The sequence below is a fragment of the Sminthopsis crassicaudata genome, chromosome 1 (genome assembly GCF_048593235.1).
Source record: "Sminthopsis crassicaudata isolate SCR6 chromosome 1, ASM4859323v1, whole genome shotgun sequence".
Taxonomy (NCBI): domain Eukaryota; kingdom Metazoa; phylum Chordata; class Mammalia; order Dasyuromorphia; family Dasyuridae; genus Sminthopsis; species Sminthopsis crassicaudata.
In genome coordinates, this window is record NC_133617.1 from 15,132,177 (window position 1) to 15,146,673 (window position 14,497).

Genomic DNA, 14,497 nt, shown 5'->3' on the forward strand with positions numbered 1-14,497 from the left:
TCTGTTTCCTTATCTGTAAAATGAGCTGGGGAAAGAAATGGCGAGCTGCTCCCGTGGCTCTGCTGAGAAGGCTCTGGCCTTCTTTGTGCTGCTTTTGTCATTTTGGGCCCCTGGTATTCTTCACACGTACAGTTCTCTCTTACACTCACGAGCAGTTTCCCAAATCACTGGGCATGCCTTACTTTCTGCTGTAACACTACCTGCCACCAGGGGACCCCTTTGGGAATCTTGGGGTTCAGAAGGGTCAGGCAGCTTTACTTGCATTGTTTCATACTGTTTTTGAGAACATAAAAGAGTATCAGGAGCATGGGGCCTTGAATGGTGGCTGGCTTCTGTAAGTAGCACTGAAGATTTGTGAGATGCTCTCCCACATCTTCTCATTGGATTCCTACCCCAGCCTGGGGAGGAGGTGCTGGCATTGTCCCCATTGTACAGAAGAAGAAACTGAGGCAGGCAGGTGAGTGTACCTGTGCAGATGCAGGTCCGAGGCTGGGTTTGAGTTTGTGATCTCCTGCCCCTACGTGCAGCACTCTGGTTTTGGTTGAGTTTAGTGGCTTGTCGAGGGTCATCCAGCTGGAGAGTGTGAGGTGTCTGAGGTCGGCTTTGGGGGTCACCCAGCTGGAGAGTGTGAGGTGTTTGAGGCCAGCTTTGACCCTGGCTCCTGGCTGGCGCTCAGCCCCAAGCACAGCACTCTGACCGGCCTTGTGCTCAACTGCTGCTGGTGCCAGCTCCCAGTCCTTTAAGCTGCAGGTTTTCACGTCCTTGTCTTCACCCCATCCTGTGGATTTTCCCACCCCGTCCCCAGGTTCAGGCCTCTGTGTTGCGACTCCTCGGACCCTCAGTGTCCTTCAGAGCCCAGCTCCAGCCACCCTGCCTTCTCCAGTCCCCCTCCCTTTCTTTGTGACCCCTGGTGCCCTTCCTCTCCTAGCTGCCTGTGCTCTGTGGACACTTGGGTATAACTTGGGTCTTCTGAGGCACCTGAATGTTATGCAGGAAGTGCTTAATAAGCGCTCATGCATTCTTCCCACCTGTCCCAGCCTGTCCTCCACAGCCGGCTCAGCCTCCTGTGGTTTCTGGTCTTGTTTGAATGACACACGGATCTATGGGTCTGGCTGGAGCTCTCAGTTCTGTTTTTTGCCGGTTTTCTCTCTTCCCTCAGTATATTTAAGGCGTGTAAGATGTGGCCATGGGTGGGAAAAAATTGCTCTCTCCGTCAGCCTCTTTTACAGATCCTCTGCCTTGTATCTGGGCCTGGAGACCTGGGCCCACCCCAGGGAGTCCCAGCGGGGCGTCCAGGGCTCCGGAGCCAGTCTGTGCCTTTGATGTCCAGAGCCTCTAGTTTGAGAACTCTCAGTCAGAGTCCTGCGTGGAGCCTGCCTGTGGGGTGACAGTGACAGGCGGTTTTCACCACCCCCAAATGGCTCTGGGCACTCGCTCGGCCTAAAGTGCACGGCCGCGCATGGGTCCCGCTCAGCTAAGTCTGGCCCGGGCAGACTAGAAACTGGCCTTAGAAACTCATGAAAAACATTTGTTAAAGCGCAGAGAAGATGGGCGGTTGGTAAGAGACATGCTGTCCTCGGGAGGCCGCTGCCTTGTCCTTGAAGCCTTGGGCAGCGCCTGCACGGGCACCTCTGCAGGGAGCTGATCCATGCCCTTTTCAGGGAGTTGGTTTGGCTCTGGGGGCCCTGAATATGGCTCTTAGCCCTTTGGGAGCCTCTATCATCTTATTTACACTGGTTACACCCGTATGTGCTCCCACAATGCATGTCTGTCTGCATTGTCTACAGAACTCTGGCTGTAGTCCAGTAAGAGTCCTCACAAATGGCCAGGGACTGTTCCCCGTCACACATGTGCTCCAGCTCCTGGACAAGGGCCCAGGTTGTTCCAGAGACGGGACCTGTACATGTGCTTGGGCGTGGTGTCTGGTGCCGGCTCAGGGCAGCAGGAGGCCCGACCTCGGCCCGCGCTGACCCTTGGAGCAGACATTGGGCATCTTGGTGCCCTTCCTTCAGTATGGGACGCTCTGAGTGCCGTCGTGGTCATTCCCGGGGCTTCTATGGACACACCGTCCCCGAGCTCCGGCCCTCAGAGCCTTTCTCATGGATGCTCGCAATGGCCTTCTCAGGGTTGTGTTGAGCACAGGGCTGACCCCGGCCTTGCCCTGCTCATCCATTTCCTGGCACCTGTAGAGCCAAGGCGGTTCCCCATGGCGGGTTCTCTTTCCCCAGGGACCCCCTTTATGTGCCCTAGTCCAGCCAGACTGGCCTTCCTGCTCTCAGGAGAGGCCCTCGGTCCTGGGGGGATTTGCTCCTGCCCCGGGCCTAGGATGGACGCCCGCCTTAGCCCTGCTTCCCTTCGAACGTCTAGTTTCCTTCAGGCCTCAGCTCAGACCGGCCTTCTCCCGATGCCTTTTGTCACTTCCCCTGCTAGTGCCCTCCCCTTCCGTCTCTTGTATATGCTCCGTCTGTGTATGAGTGCGCGCGCGCACATGTGCATGTGCTGCCTCTGTTGTCTTGTTACGGGAAGGAGCCGTCCCGCTTGAGTCTTCCTCCCTGGCTTACCAAGGGAACATGGTCGCCTCTTGCTAAATGCTTGTGGATTAAGTGATTCTTACTGCCTTCTCTCTTTCTCTTTGTCTTTTCAAGCCTTGCATCATCAAGATTAAGAATTTTTTTGATGCTGAAGATTATTTTATTGTTTTGGAACTGTAAGTAAACGTCCCCGCCATTTCTCTTCCCGGGTAATCTCGACTTCACGCCAGCCTGCGGGGCTCACGGTGGGGGTCCCAGGGGGGTACGTGTAGCATTTGTGGGTCGGCCATCTGTGCCCACTGTTGAGGGCCTTGCTTCTGGGGTTCCCGGGAGCGGTTGTAGCAAAGTGTTTCATCCTGTGTTGTATTAAATCAGAGGACGAGGCTCTTCCTGACCACAAGTGAGCCTCACTTCAGTGATGGAAAGGCCGGCCTAACTTAGCCACATGGTTTTGGGGGCCTGAGGGGGGAAGCCGGTGGCGGCACAAATAGGAGTTCCAGAGTCCCTTGCTTATGGACTATCAGACTCCCCCAGAACACTGGGGTAGAAGTCGGTCCCTGTTTTCTCTTTTCCATTGAAATGTTTATGGATGTTGATGCTTATTGAAGTCACAGTTTAAAAAAGGCTTTGGACCCTGGCCTAGAGACGTGGGCCCCGGCGGGCGTGGCTCTGGGAAAGCGGAGCTCCTACCTTTTCTGTTCCACTTGTATGATTGAGGGGGTTTCTGCATCAGGACTGGGAGGGATCAAGGTCTTTTCCAGATGTGAGAGCCTCTAACTCTTTTTCAGGATGGAAGGAGGAGAGCTGTTTGAGAGAGTCGTAGGAAATAAAAGGCTGAACGAAGCTACCTGCAAACTGTATTTTTATCAGATGCTCCTCGCTGTAAAGGTAGATGAGGTCTCAGTTTTGCAAAAACTTCTTCTCTGTCACTGTTGTGTTTTCATGAGATGAATTTGAATGAATAGGAGCCTTGAGAGGTGCTCATGTCTCCCAAAGAGGAGGACTCCCAGGGAGCACTGAAGCTCAAACGGAGACCATTCCATGTATTTCTTGGTTTTGGACTTGGCAGAAACATTCCACCAGCTTTACTTAGCTAACTTGGTGCTTACCACATCATTTTATAAACCAGGCGGTCGGTCACATTTGGGAGTTTTTTCCTAAAATTTTTCTTGTCAGTATATTGACTTGGAATATCCATTACACTTTTATAAAATTTTGGGGGGAAATTCTGGATTTATCTCAGTGCTGAAACATACACACACACACTCTCTCTTCCTCTCTCTTTCTCCCTCTCTCTCTCTCTGTCTCTGTCTCTCTCTGTCTCTCTCTCTTTCTCTCTTTCCCTCCTCTCTCTCTTTCTCTCACTCTCTTCCCCCCCCCCCGCCCCGTCTCTCTCCCTTCTTCACTACCTCCCTCCTCCTCTTCCTCCCTGCCCCCTTCTCCTATCTATAATACGAGTGAGTTTAGGGGGAAACGCCATCATTTCACTCCAGGGATGAACAGGGTGATCTCTAAAGACACCGAAGGAGCCCTGGCTCCTGTGGCGCAGAGAAATTCAGACAAGGGCTCTCCCCTCTAGTCGTTGCTTCTCTGTTTCTGGGTTTACTTTTCATGGCATCGTGCTGTGTGAAACAGATGATAACTGCACTGGGATGTTTTCTCTTTGAAATGTGTAAAAGAATTTTATGAGAACGGTTCGTCTTGTTTTTGTTCTCAGGGATCTTTTTTGTGAATCCAGCCCTTGTTTTCTTCACTTTAATTCTTTCTCCACTTGAAATATGCCCAACATCTCTTAGGCGAGGGATTCAGTTAGGTTTGTTTGTTAGTTTATTGACAGATAGTGGGAACCCCTTATTAGTAAAGGCACCTTTTCTCCTCTTGGACTAAGTTCTGTGGAGAAGTGAACCTTCCCTCATTTTGTTTTTTTCCCTTTCTAAACATTTTGTTCCAGTGTTCCAAAGCCTTTGGGGAGCAGCCAAATGCCTCCCCAAATTTGGAGACTGACTAAAAAAGTACCTTTACTCTCCTTTTCCTGGGATTGATCCATGTGAGTCCCAACTGGGACAATCTGCCCTGTTGATTCCTAAGTGGGAGTTTTGGGTAAGGGAGCTGGGTTTCCTGGGAGATGGATGGCCTCTAGAATCAGTGAAAAGCAGAAAACCCTGAATTCTGTCTCAAAACAAAGAGATATCCTAACGACTGTGTCCTTTTTTAGAAACACGACTACATTGATTGCCATGTTAGCTGTCTTTGTCATGAATTGTCTCAGGCCTGGACTGTGGGAATTAGAAAGTTTAGATTTTTGTTTTCTTTTAAAAGGAATTTTAGGATTTCGTAAAACTTGGCATCTTATGTTTCCCTTTATTTAGGAACAGAAAATTATTTTGTGAAACAGGAGGCTGCTGAGTCTCTTTTAGGAAGTTAAACTTACCTTGGAGAGAAATTAGATAATCATAAATTAGCACAAGATTATTTTCATGTTCTCCTTTTTGAAGCAGTGTTATAAATAGAATTTTAATATAAATAGTCTTATAAATTTATTATAAATAATCTTATAAAGAGAATTTTAAAAGTAAAAAAAACTTATATGTTTTTAAGGTTCTGTTCTGAATAATATACCTTGGAATGATATTCATTTGTTTTGAAAAAATAACTGGTTTTGAAATTGAGTTTCTAACTTCTTGCACTTCTCTTCTGAGTGTCCCTTGTTTCCATCTCTGTAGTACCTTCATGAAAACGGTATCATACACAGGGATTTAAAACCTGAGAACGTGCTCCTGTCATCTCAGAAAGAGGACTGTCTCATAAAGGTAAGGAATCTTGTCTTCCGGCCAGTGAATCCTGGTTCATCAGAAACTTTCTCAGAACTGAAATCTCGCCCAGCCTTGGAATGGGCGCCAGATCCATGGGCATCTCTTTTGTACAGGGAAGGGCAGCATTATGGCCGGCTTGCTTTTGCCCTCTCTCCTTTATTTGTTTTCTCCACGGTTTCCTTTTGTGGAGAGGAGGCAGAGCGTGGTCAGATAGAGCTGGCCTTGGAGCCAGGGAGGCTTAGTATTTAGTGACTGTGGGCAAGGCCTCGGGCCCCTGAGTGTCCCAGGTGACTCTTGACAATGGCAGGTGACACTCTGTCCTAGTGGGGGGGTGCCTCTTCTTTACCTAGATGGTATCACACATCTGACTACATCTACAGAGTAAGGGACAAACGCCTATATATTAAAACATTAAGCAACTAAATGCTAAATGTCACGGATCTGGGACAGCAGATTTAAGTGAAAGTGTAAACCACGTAAGTTGGAGCAGTCGGCACTGTGTGTGCTAGGAAGCTTTGGGAGGCTATCTGTGAAATGAATCCCTTTTGCCCTTGATTTTAGATTACTGATTTTGGGCAATCGAAGATTCTCGGGGAGTCATCCCTCATGAGAACCTTATGCGGCACACCCACCTACTTGGCTCCAGAGGTGGTCATTTCCATGGGATCCGCCGGTTATACCCGTGCTGTAGACTACTGGAGTTTAGGGGTTATTCTCTTTGTTTGGTAAGATATTCTTTTGGGCCTCAGAATTTTTTTTGGGGGGGGAACTCATTAGATGCATGTAGATTTTGTTTAATTCACATCCTGTATTTATTAAAATATTATTTTAATATTTTAATAAACAAATTATATAGTATTAAAATATTAAATTTAAATTTAATACTATGTAAAATGGCATTTTGACTTTGGAATGTACTTATTTTTTATTTTAATATTTTAATAAACAAATTATATAGTATTAAAATATTAAATTTAAATTTAACACTATATAAAATGGCATTTTGACTTTGGAATGTACTTATTTTTTATTTTAATATTTTAATAAACAAATTAGTATAGCATTAAAATATTAAATTTAAATTTAACACTATATAAAATGGCATTTTGACTTTGGAATGTACGGAGAAACTGCCTATTACTGTCTGATTCTGAAAACATGATGGCTCCTTTTCCTTTCCATCCTCACTAAGCCTCAGTGGATATCCACCGTTCTCGGAGCATAAGACTCAAGTCCCTTTGAAGGATCAGATCATCAGTGGGAAATACAATCTCATTCCAGAAGTTTGGAAAACTATCTCAGACAATGGTATGGCTTGATACACTGGAAGGTGAAACTTTGTAGGGTGACCAGCAGAGGCGGGGGAACCTTCGAGTCCCACTTTGGTAACGCTGTGGCATTGGCTGCTGGGTTATTGACAAGGTTCATGTTTTGAGTTGTTTTGCGGATTTTGGTGTAAATGAGCAGGACTCAGTTGTACCAAGGAATATAAGGAGTAAGAACAGAGAATAGCTTGACTTCATATCTTTTATTTTTTAATTTTTTATTAATTTTATAATTGTAACTTTTTTTTGGCAGTACATATGCATGGGTAATTTTTTACATTATCTTTTGCACTTACATCTATTCCGAATTTTCCCTCCTTCCCTCCACCCCCTCCCCTAGATGGCAGGCAGTTTCATACATGTTAAATGTGTTATAGTATATCCTAGATACAATATATATGTGCAGAACCGAATTTCTTGTTGCACAGGAAGAATTGGATTCAGAAGGTAACAATAATCTGGGAAGAAAAACAAAAGTGCAAACAGTTTACACTCATTTCCCAGACTTCATATCTTTTAAAAATGCACCTTTTTTTTTTTTTTTTTTTTTTTTGCTGAGGCAATTGGGGTTAAGTGACTTGCTCAGGGTCACACAGCTAGGAAGTGCTAAGTGTCTGAGACCAGATTTGAACTCAGGTCCTCCTGACTTCAGGGCCGGTGCTCTATCCGCTGTGTCACCCAGCTGCCATAGAACTGCAACTTGTATAATTTTTCAGAATAAAAAGCAAGAGCACAACTTAGGAAAGTAGAACTTGTAACAGCTGACAAGCACAACATGATAATGGAAAGTCAAAATCTTTTTCCTGCTTGGCGCATTATTAAAACATGTTTGAGCCATCCCATTGGTTTTGCCTGCTTTCTATATTAACCCTATGTGAAGTCTCATTCTAATGATTTTTCAGTGTAAAAGCCAGGGTGTGATCAGTTCTACTGAGAAGTAGAAACATTCTCAGAGCTGTCAGGAACATTTTAAATGTAGTTTATTTGGAATTTAGACAGCTAGGGAAAGAGAAAGAGAAGTAAGGGGCAAAGGAGAAGAGACTTTGAAAGGCGGGCCTTAGCAACCTTCAGCCCGTTCTGAAGAATGAGGTAAGAAGAGATGAGCTGGAAGTGGAATGGATTATAAGGGGGACGTCATGAGCTTAAACACACAGAGAGCGACTCCATTCCTCCTTCAGCCATCGATGAGCAGTGTGACCTTGGGAAAAGTGCCTTCTGTCTGAGATTCAGTTTCCTCATCTGTGGAATCAGGGGAAATGGACTCAATCGGGAGCTCTTTACCTGGGGTCTGTGGATAGATTTCAGGGTGTCCATGAAATTATATGGGAAAAAAAGTACATCTTCATTTCTATCAATATCCATCTGAAAGTTAGCATTTCCTTCAAATATAAGTTTAAAAAAGAAAGCAAAGCAAAAAACTCTCCATGATTCTGAGAATCCATAGGCTTCCTTAGAGTGCCAAAGGGGTCTCAGGCCTCCAGAAAGACTAAGACCCCCTGGGCAGGATGTTCTCTAAGGCCTCTTTTACTCCTGTGCCATAGGAACATGTCTTGAAGAAAGTCAGAATGTGTCGTAGCATAGAGCAGGGGTTCTCAAACTACGGCCCGTGGGCCAGATGCGGCCACTGAGGATGTTTATGCGCCCACTGGGTTATGGCAAATGGGCTGAGGGGTCGAGACAGAGCGTGAGCTTTTGTTTTTACTATAGTCCGGCCTCCCACAGTCTGAGGGACAGTGAACTGGCCCCCATTTAAAAAGTTTGAAGACCACTGGCGTAGAGAGATCGAAGTGTAGGGCCCTATTCTGCTTGGCTCTAGAGGCCAGAGTCTGGAATGGTGGGTAGAATATGCAAAGGAGATTAAACATGATTCCAGAAGTGGGATGGCTTCTCTGGGAGGGAGGGGCTTTCTTCTCCCTGGAGGTATTTAGAATAAAGGCTTCAAGGCGATTTTGCACTGGAAACTATGTTATAAATGGGATTCCTGCTCAGGTAGAGATTTGACCAAATGAATTCTGCTTCCAGCTTGGAGGCTCGATAACCTGTCACGAGCTGGACCCTTTAATATTCTGTTTAGTGGATGAATCGCTTACTTGATGGGTAACCTGCCGTATCATTTGGTTTTAGCTTTGGATCTTGTTAAGAAGTTGCTGGTAGTGGATCCAGAGAAACGCTATACAACAGAAGAAGCCTTGGCGCATCCGTGGCTTCAGGTGGGTGTTAAGGCTGTTCGTTTTCTGGGCAGAGTTGATGACAGTTGACATGTCACAGCTTTTAGTTTGAAGCCCCAGTTATGTTCCTATGAACCCATCAGTTGACAGCCATTTCATTTAATGAGCTAACCACTACCCTCTCAGCAGGGCTGGAACTAGAAGCTGGCTCAGTAGCCAGTTCCCCGGGGGCAAAGGGCAAAGGTAATTATAATGTGACTTTTTTATAAGTGAACACAGTTTTAATGTCAGAAAATTCCCATCTCCTTGGTACATGGGTGCTTATTCTATAATAAGCCAGGTTGCTGCGTAAGAGCAAAGGCTTTAGGTCCTCGGGGACAGTTACACACAAGTAGGACGGGGGAGATTTTCCTGGGCCCCAGACTTTGCTCAGAATGAATAATGTCCTGTGTGAGGCAGGCAGGTTAGAGCTCTGTCAAGGACAAAGAATGTCATTTTTGCCCCTAGAAGAATTTCCTTGTAGCCATGGCCTGTTATTAAAATAAAAGGAAGGTGTCATGAATCTTTTGCAGGCCGGATGTCAGATGGCTACTTTATTCAGTGTGTACCAAGGGTCTTATCAGTGTGAGGATGCTGTAATCTTCCTTTTCTAATGCGTCTTGTTTGGATCCCAAGTTGGACTTCCTTCTGCAGAGCCTTAGCATTTATTATTCTGACTCTTAGCCGAGTTGACCTCCAACCAGTGGCTTGTTCATTTGCCGTTTCCTAGGAGAGCGGGAAGACTTTAGCCCCCATTCACTTGAGAGAACATAGTTTAGGCTGGAAAATACATATTGAATAGCATTAGGTAAATTGATACGAGGAGATGCTAAATGTAGTGGGAACGTTACCGTAGTGTAATAACGAGAGCTCTGGGCTGACATGGATAGACCTGTGCCCATTTAACAGCTAAATAGGGAGAGACTTGGCTACAGCAGGAAGATGGAGGGTGGTGAGGGCCTGCACCAGAGCAGGAGCACCCTCAGGAGAGGAAGGGGGGGTTCCAGAGAGATGGTGATGGTGGAAATGTTAAAACTTGACAACTGGTTGGCTCTGGTTTCCTCAGCTGAAAGCCCAGGAATCCAAAAAGTTCTTCCCTTCAATCAAATAAAGGTGGGATTATCTCTGGGGGAAATAATTGGCCCAAATGCATACCAGGTTGTGATTTGTCAGTCTTCTCAGGGGGAGAACAGTGGAGAACTTGGAACAGAGGGAGAAAGGCCTCAGGATTCGGGAAGCCCAGTTGTGCTGAAGAGCTCTGCCTTTTGGGCAGTGTTACTTAAGACCAGCTCTTTTCACAAACGTGAAATCTTTTAAAAATTTACAAATAAAGGCTTAGGGTGTTGCTCTGGAAACAGGATCAAACTGTTTCCCTCCCAAACATATCAAACTAAACCCCAGGTACAAACTCTCTTATCCAGTGACGTTGATTTGGAACATGAGGGCTCTGGAGAGAAGTGATTTAGAAACAAAAAGGGGCTTTGTCCCCAGGGCTTCAAATCTGACGGAGAAGAGAATTGAGTGCCTTGGTTCCTTCCCTGTGTTCTAGTACAAGAAGCTGGGTAGAGGCAGGGCCTTTCTTCCCATGAGTCTGTAGTTTGGGTTGTGACTAGGAGAGGGGTAGGAAACATGCTTTTAAATCCGGTCCAGTGTTTTACTTGTAGCCTTCATCTGGAGGAAAACTCTTATAAATAGATAAAGGAAATCCTGGAATGCCCATTCCAGGGATCTGATGTTTGGAATTTGAATTATTATATCTTTTTTTTTTTTAAATTGAGACAGTTGAGGTTAAGCGACTTGTCTGGAATCACACAGCTAGGAAGTGTTAAATGTCTAAGACTGGATTTAAATTCAGGTCCTCCTGATTTCAGGGCTGGTGCTCTATCCACTGTGCCACCTAGCTGCCTGAATTACTTACTATAGTTTGCTGCCCTTTTGTAGCTTAAACAGCTCTGACGAGTCACGACTGAGAACTTCATCATCCTGTAGCTCCTTGAGTGACAGCCTCTTGAGACATCACTAAGGTTACATATGTCTGGACCAGCTTTGAATTCGGTGCGGGGGGACACAAATGAAGCGGGCCCTGTTTTTGAGGAGATTATATTCTAGTGGGGCAAAAAATAACATGCTCAGTGCAGATATGGAGAAAGTGATTTGATGAAGAAATCCCAGCAGGATGGGGATGGGGGTTTGAAGTGAGGAAAAAACCTTCTTCCTGTGGGGAGGTCGAGGAGTGGGACCTTTGACAAGGAGAGACATCTGAGCACTCTGTCGGGATAGACCGGAACCAGCCTGGAGTGTGAATTTTATCCCAGGAAGTCCTGGGGAGTGACCTGAGCTTTTTGAGCCAAGAAGTCACATGATCAGACCCCCCTACTTTGCACTGTCAGGTTGGCAGCTGGGTGGGGTCAGCTGGAGTCAGGGCTACCTGAAAAACCATAAGTGGACTAGACCATGACATGGTCATTCTTAGTCTCGAGCAGCAGTTCTCAGGGCAGGCTCGTGTGTGGACATTCCAGGTGTTCTGGGGTCCTGTGGGAGAAGTCGAATAGGGGGATACAGAACTAGAGTTAGCGTGGTGGGCACAGGAGTGCAGTACCTGGCTTGTTCACTTAGCAGTTATAAGAGAAGAGGATTGTGAGCATCTCAGGAGGGGTGAGGGATGGCTCTCAGGTTCCTGGGAAATAGGGGGAAGTTCCCTCAGGGAATACCTGGTGCTGCTCAAAGCAATGCACAAAGGATATGTCTAGCTCAGGGCACGGCCTGGAAAACAGGGTATCTCCAAAATATTTTAATGGTAGAGGATGGCTTGGAGGAGAGTCTGGATCAGAGAGACCATTTAGGAGGCTTTTACAATCGTCCTGAGGAGAGAGGTAAGGAGGAGGTAAGGAGGCTTGGACAGCTGCGAGGGATGCTGTAAAGGTAGAATCAGTCAGGTTTATAAACTGATTACTCAAGAGTGGGGCAAGAGATATTGAGGGCACTAGAAGGACCGTAAGGATGGTGGTCCTGACAGTAGAAATAGGAAACTAATTTGGAGAGAGGTTGGGAGGAAAATGAAGAGCTCTGTTTTGGATGTGGGACGATGGACTTAGAGCTGAAAAGGACCGCAGAGGCTATTGAGTTCAGTCTAATTGAGTTCAATTTTCTTGTGCAACATGATAATTGTGGAAAGACGTATAGAAGAATTGCACATGTTTAACATATATTGGATTACTTGCCGTGTAGGGGAGGAGGGTGAGGAAATGGAGGGAGAAAAAAATTTGGAACACAAGGTTTTGCAGGGGTGAGTGTTGAAAAGTATGCATGTATGTATTTTGAAAATAAAAAGCTTTATTAATTTGAAAAAGAAAAAAAAAAGAATACCTACCCAGCAAAACTGGATATAATCCTACAAGTCATTTCTGATGAGAGGGCCAGTGCTCCATAGAAAGTTTGAAATAGAAACACAAAAGTCAAGAGAAATATAAAAAAGCAAATATGAATAATCATAAGCAATTAAACGAGGATAATCTGTTTCTTGTCCTGAGGGGACAGGTTTGAGCATAATTTTATGTTTTGATGATTTTATTTATTTATTTATTTAAAAAAAAATTTTTTTTTCCCTCTGAGGCTGGGGTTAAGTGACTTGCCCAGGGTCACACAGCTAGGAAGTGTTACTTGTCTGAGGCCAGATTTGAACTCGGGTCCTCCTGAATTCAAGGCTTGTTCTCTATCCACTGTGCTCCCTAGCTGCCCCTGTTTTGATGATTTTAAAATAGAAATGGAATGGGAGGGGAGGAGAGAAAATATTAGGCTGGGGAGAATTATCTCATGTAATTGGGGATATAAGGCTATCCAGTGAAAAAGGAGGAGAGGGAGTGGGTAACACCTGAACTTCCCCTTTATCTGAATTTCTCCAGAAGAAAAGAAAAAAACACACTCATTTCATCTAAAGATGGAAAAGAGGAGAAGGGAGAGAATAAAGTAAGAGTGAAAATAAGTAAAGGGAGGAATCAATTCTAAGAATTTAATGAAATAAATTTACTTTCAAAATTCTTTCTAAGAAACAAATTCTTAACGAGGTGAGGAAGGGAGCAACGGGGAATGGTGGGTTAAAAGCAAAGGAAAGCCCTTCCCCCAAGAGCCTTAGGGTCTGGCTGAACGAAAGAAAAGAGGCCGGGAACCAATGCGGTTGCACTGGGACTGAGCAAACTCCTCTCTCACCACTCTCCAAAGGCGGCAGGAGACAAAGTGAGTAATGATGAAGACTAGGATTGATCTGTTCTTTGAAGACGGACAACAGCTAGGAAAACACACACACACACACACACACACACACACAGTCACATTCACTGTAGGGGATTGCAATCCTGAAGCAGAAAATCAAAAGGGAATTGGAATAACAGGCAAGTTTGGCCTTGGAGGACAAAACGCAGCGGACAGAGGCAGAAGACAGGATGACTCACTGGTCGTTGCAAACCGCTCTTTCAACCACCCAAAAGATAACTACACATGGACATCACTGGATGGTCACTATGGAACTGATTGGGAAAGGAATACCACAAGACTGTATATTGTCAACTTATTTATTGAACTTATATGCAGAGTACATCATGCAAAATGCCAGACAATGCTAAGATTGCTGGATGAATCAAAAACCAGAATTAAGATTGAAGGTAGAAATATCGGCAACCTTAGAATGTGCAGACAATAGCACTCAGATGGCAGAAAGTGAAGGAGAATTAAGAAGCTTCTTGACGAGTGGAAAAAGAAGAGAATATAAAAGTTGGCTTGAAGCTTGACATTAAAAAAGCTAAGGTCGTGGCAGCTGGTCCTATCGCTTTCTGGCAAGTAAAGGGAGAAGAAATGGAAGCAGGCGCAAATGTTCTCTGGCCCAATGGTCGCTGCAGTCAGTGATTGCAGCCATGAAATTAAAAGACTTGCTCCTTGGAAAGAAAACTATGGGAAATCTGAACAAAGTATCACCTGCTTTGGTAGAGGAATGTATGGGAGGGAACAAGAGTATATTTTTGTTGATTAAAAAAATAAAATTTAGGAAAAGGTGGGGGGAAAAGTCCATTTGGGTAGTGAGATGGAGGAAAGGATAAAAGGTCTTTCCCCATAGCAGGGAGGGTCTGTTTGAGAGAAGATAACATAAATTTGAGTGGATCCTTTTGTACGTATCACCTTCCTTCAGCACTGCTGGGCAGCCTTGAGAATAGGACTAAGGAAGGAAGATGGGAGGATTGAGCCAGGCTTGGTGTTTTACCCATGTGAACCACGAGGGGATGTGTGGGTCAATGGTTGAGGGGCAATATCTAAGTGAATTGGTTAATGATTGAGTCAAGAAAGGAAAGGCCTAGAAACTGTAGTGATAGAAAATTCCACAAACTTTGTTGCTTCTTATGTGCTAAGTCTGTGTAGAAGGGCTGATCTCATGAGATATGGGGGAAGAAGCACATTATGGTCAGAGGGATTTGAGTCACATGGTGGAGGTAAGTGGATGCTGAGAAGATCCACAGTGCGGCCCCCGGGGAGTGTGGCTCAGGTGGGATGAAAAACAGGATCGGGGAGTTGACATGTTTGCAGAGCCAGTAGGCCCCGGGTACGTTGGTGGAAGCCCTAGTGTGAGGGTAGGG

At 45.4% G+C, this 14,497-nt stretch overlaps 1 protein-coding gene across 2 annotated transcripts in view; it reads left to right on the top strand.

Annotated features, from left to right (window-relative positions):
- The window catches only part of CHEK2 (checkpoint kinase 2), a 42,824-nt gene that overhangs the window by 22,637 nt on the left and 5,690 nt on the right, over window positions 1-14,497 (top strand). For both annotated transcript variants that reach the window (XM_074295012.1, XM_074295023.1), the window contains 6 exons: window positions 2,646-2,707; window positions 3,320-3,419; window positions 5,255-5,341; window positions 5,906-6,069; window positions 6,537-6,652; window positions 8,794-8,879. In XM_074295012.1, coding sequence (XP_074151113.1) covers window positions 2,646-2,707; window positions 3,320-3,419; window positions 5,255-5,341; window positions 5,906-6,069; window positions 6,537-6,652; window positions 8,794-8,879 — 615 coding nt within the window. The remainder of the gene's footprint in view (window positions 1-2,645; window positions 2,708-3,319; window positions 3,420-5,254; window positions 5,342-5,905; window positions 6,070-6,536; window positions 6,653-8,793; window positions 8,880-14,497) is intronic.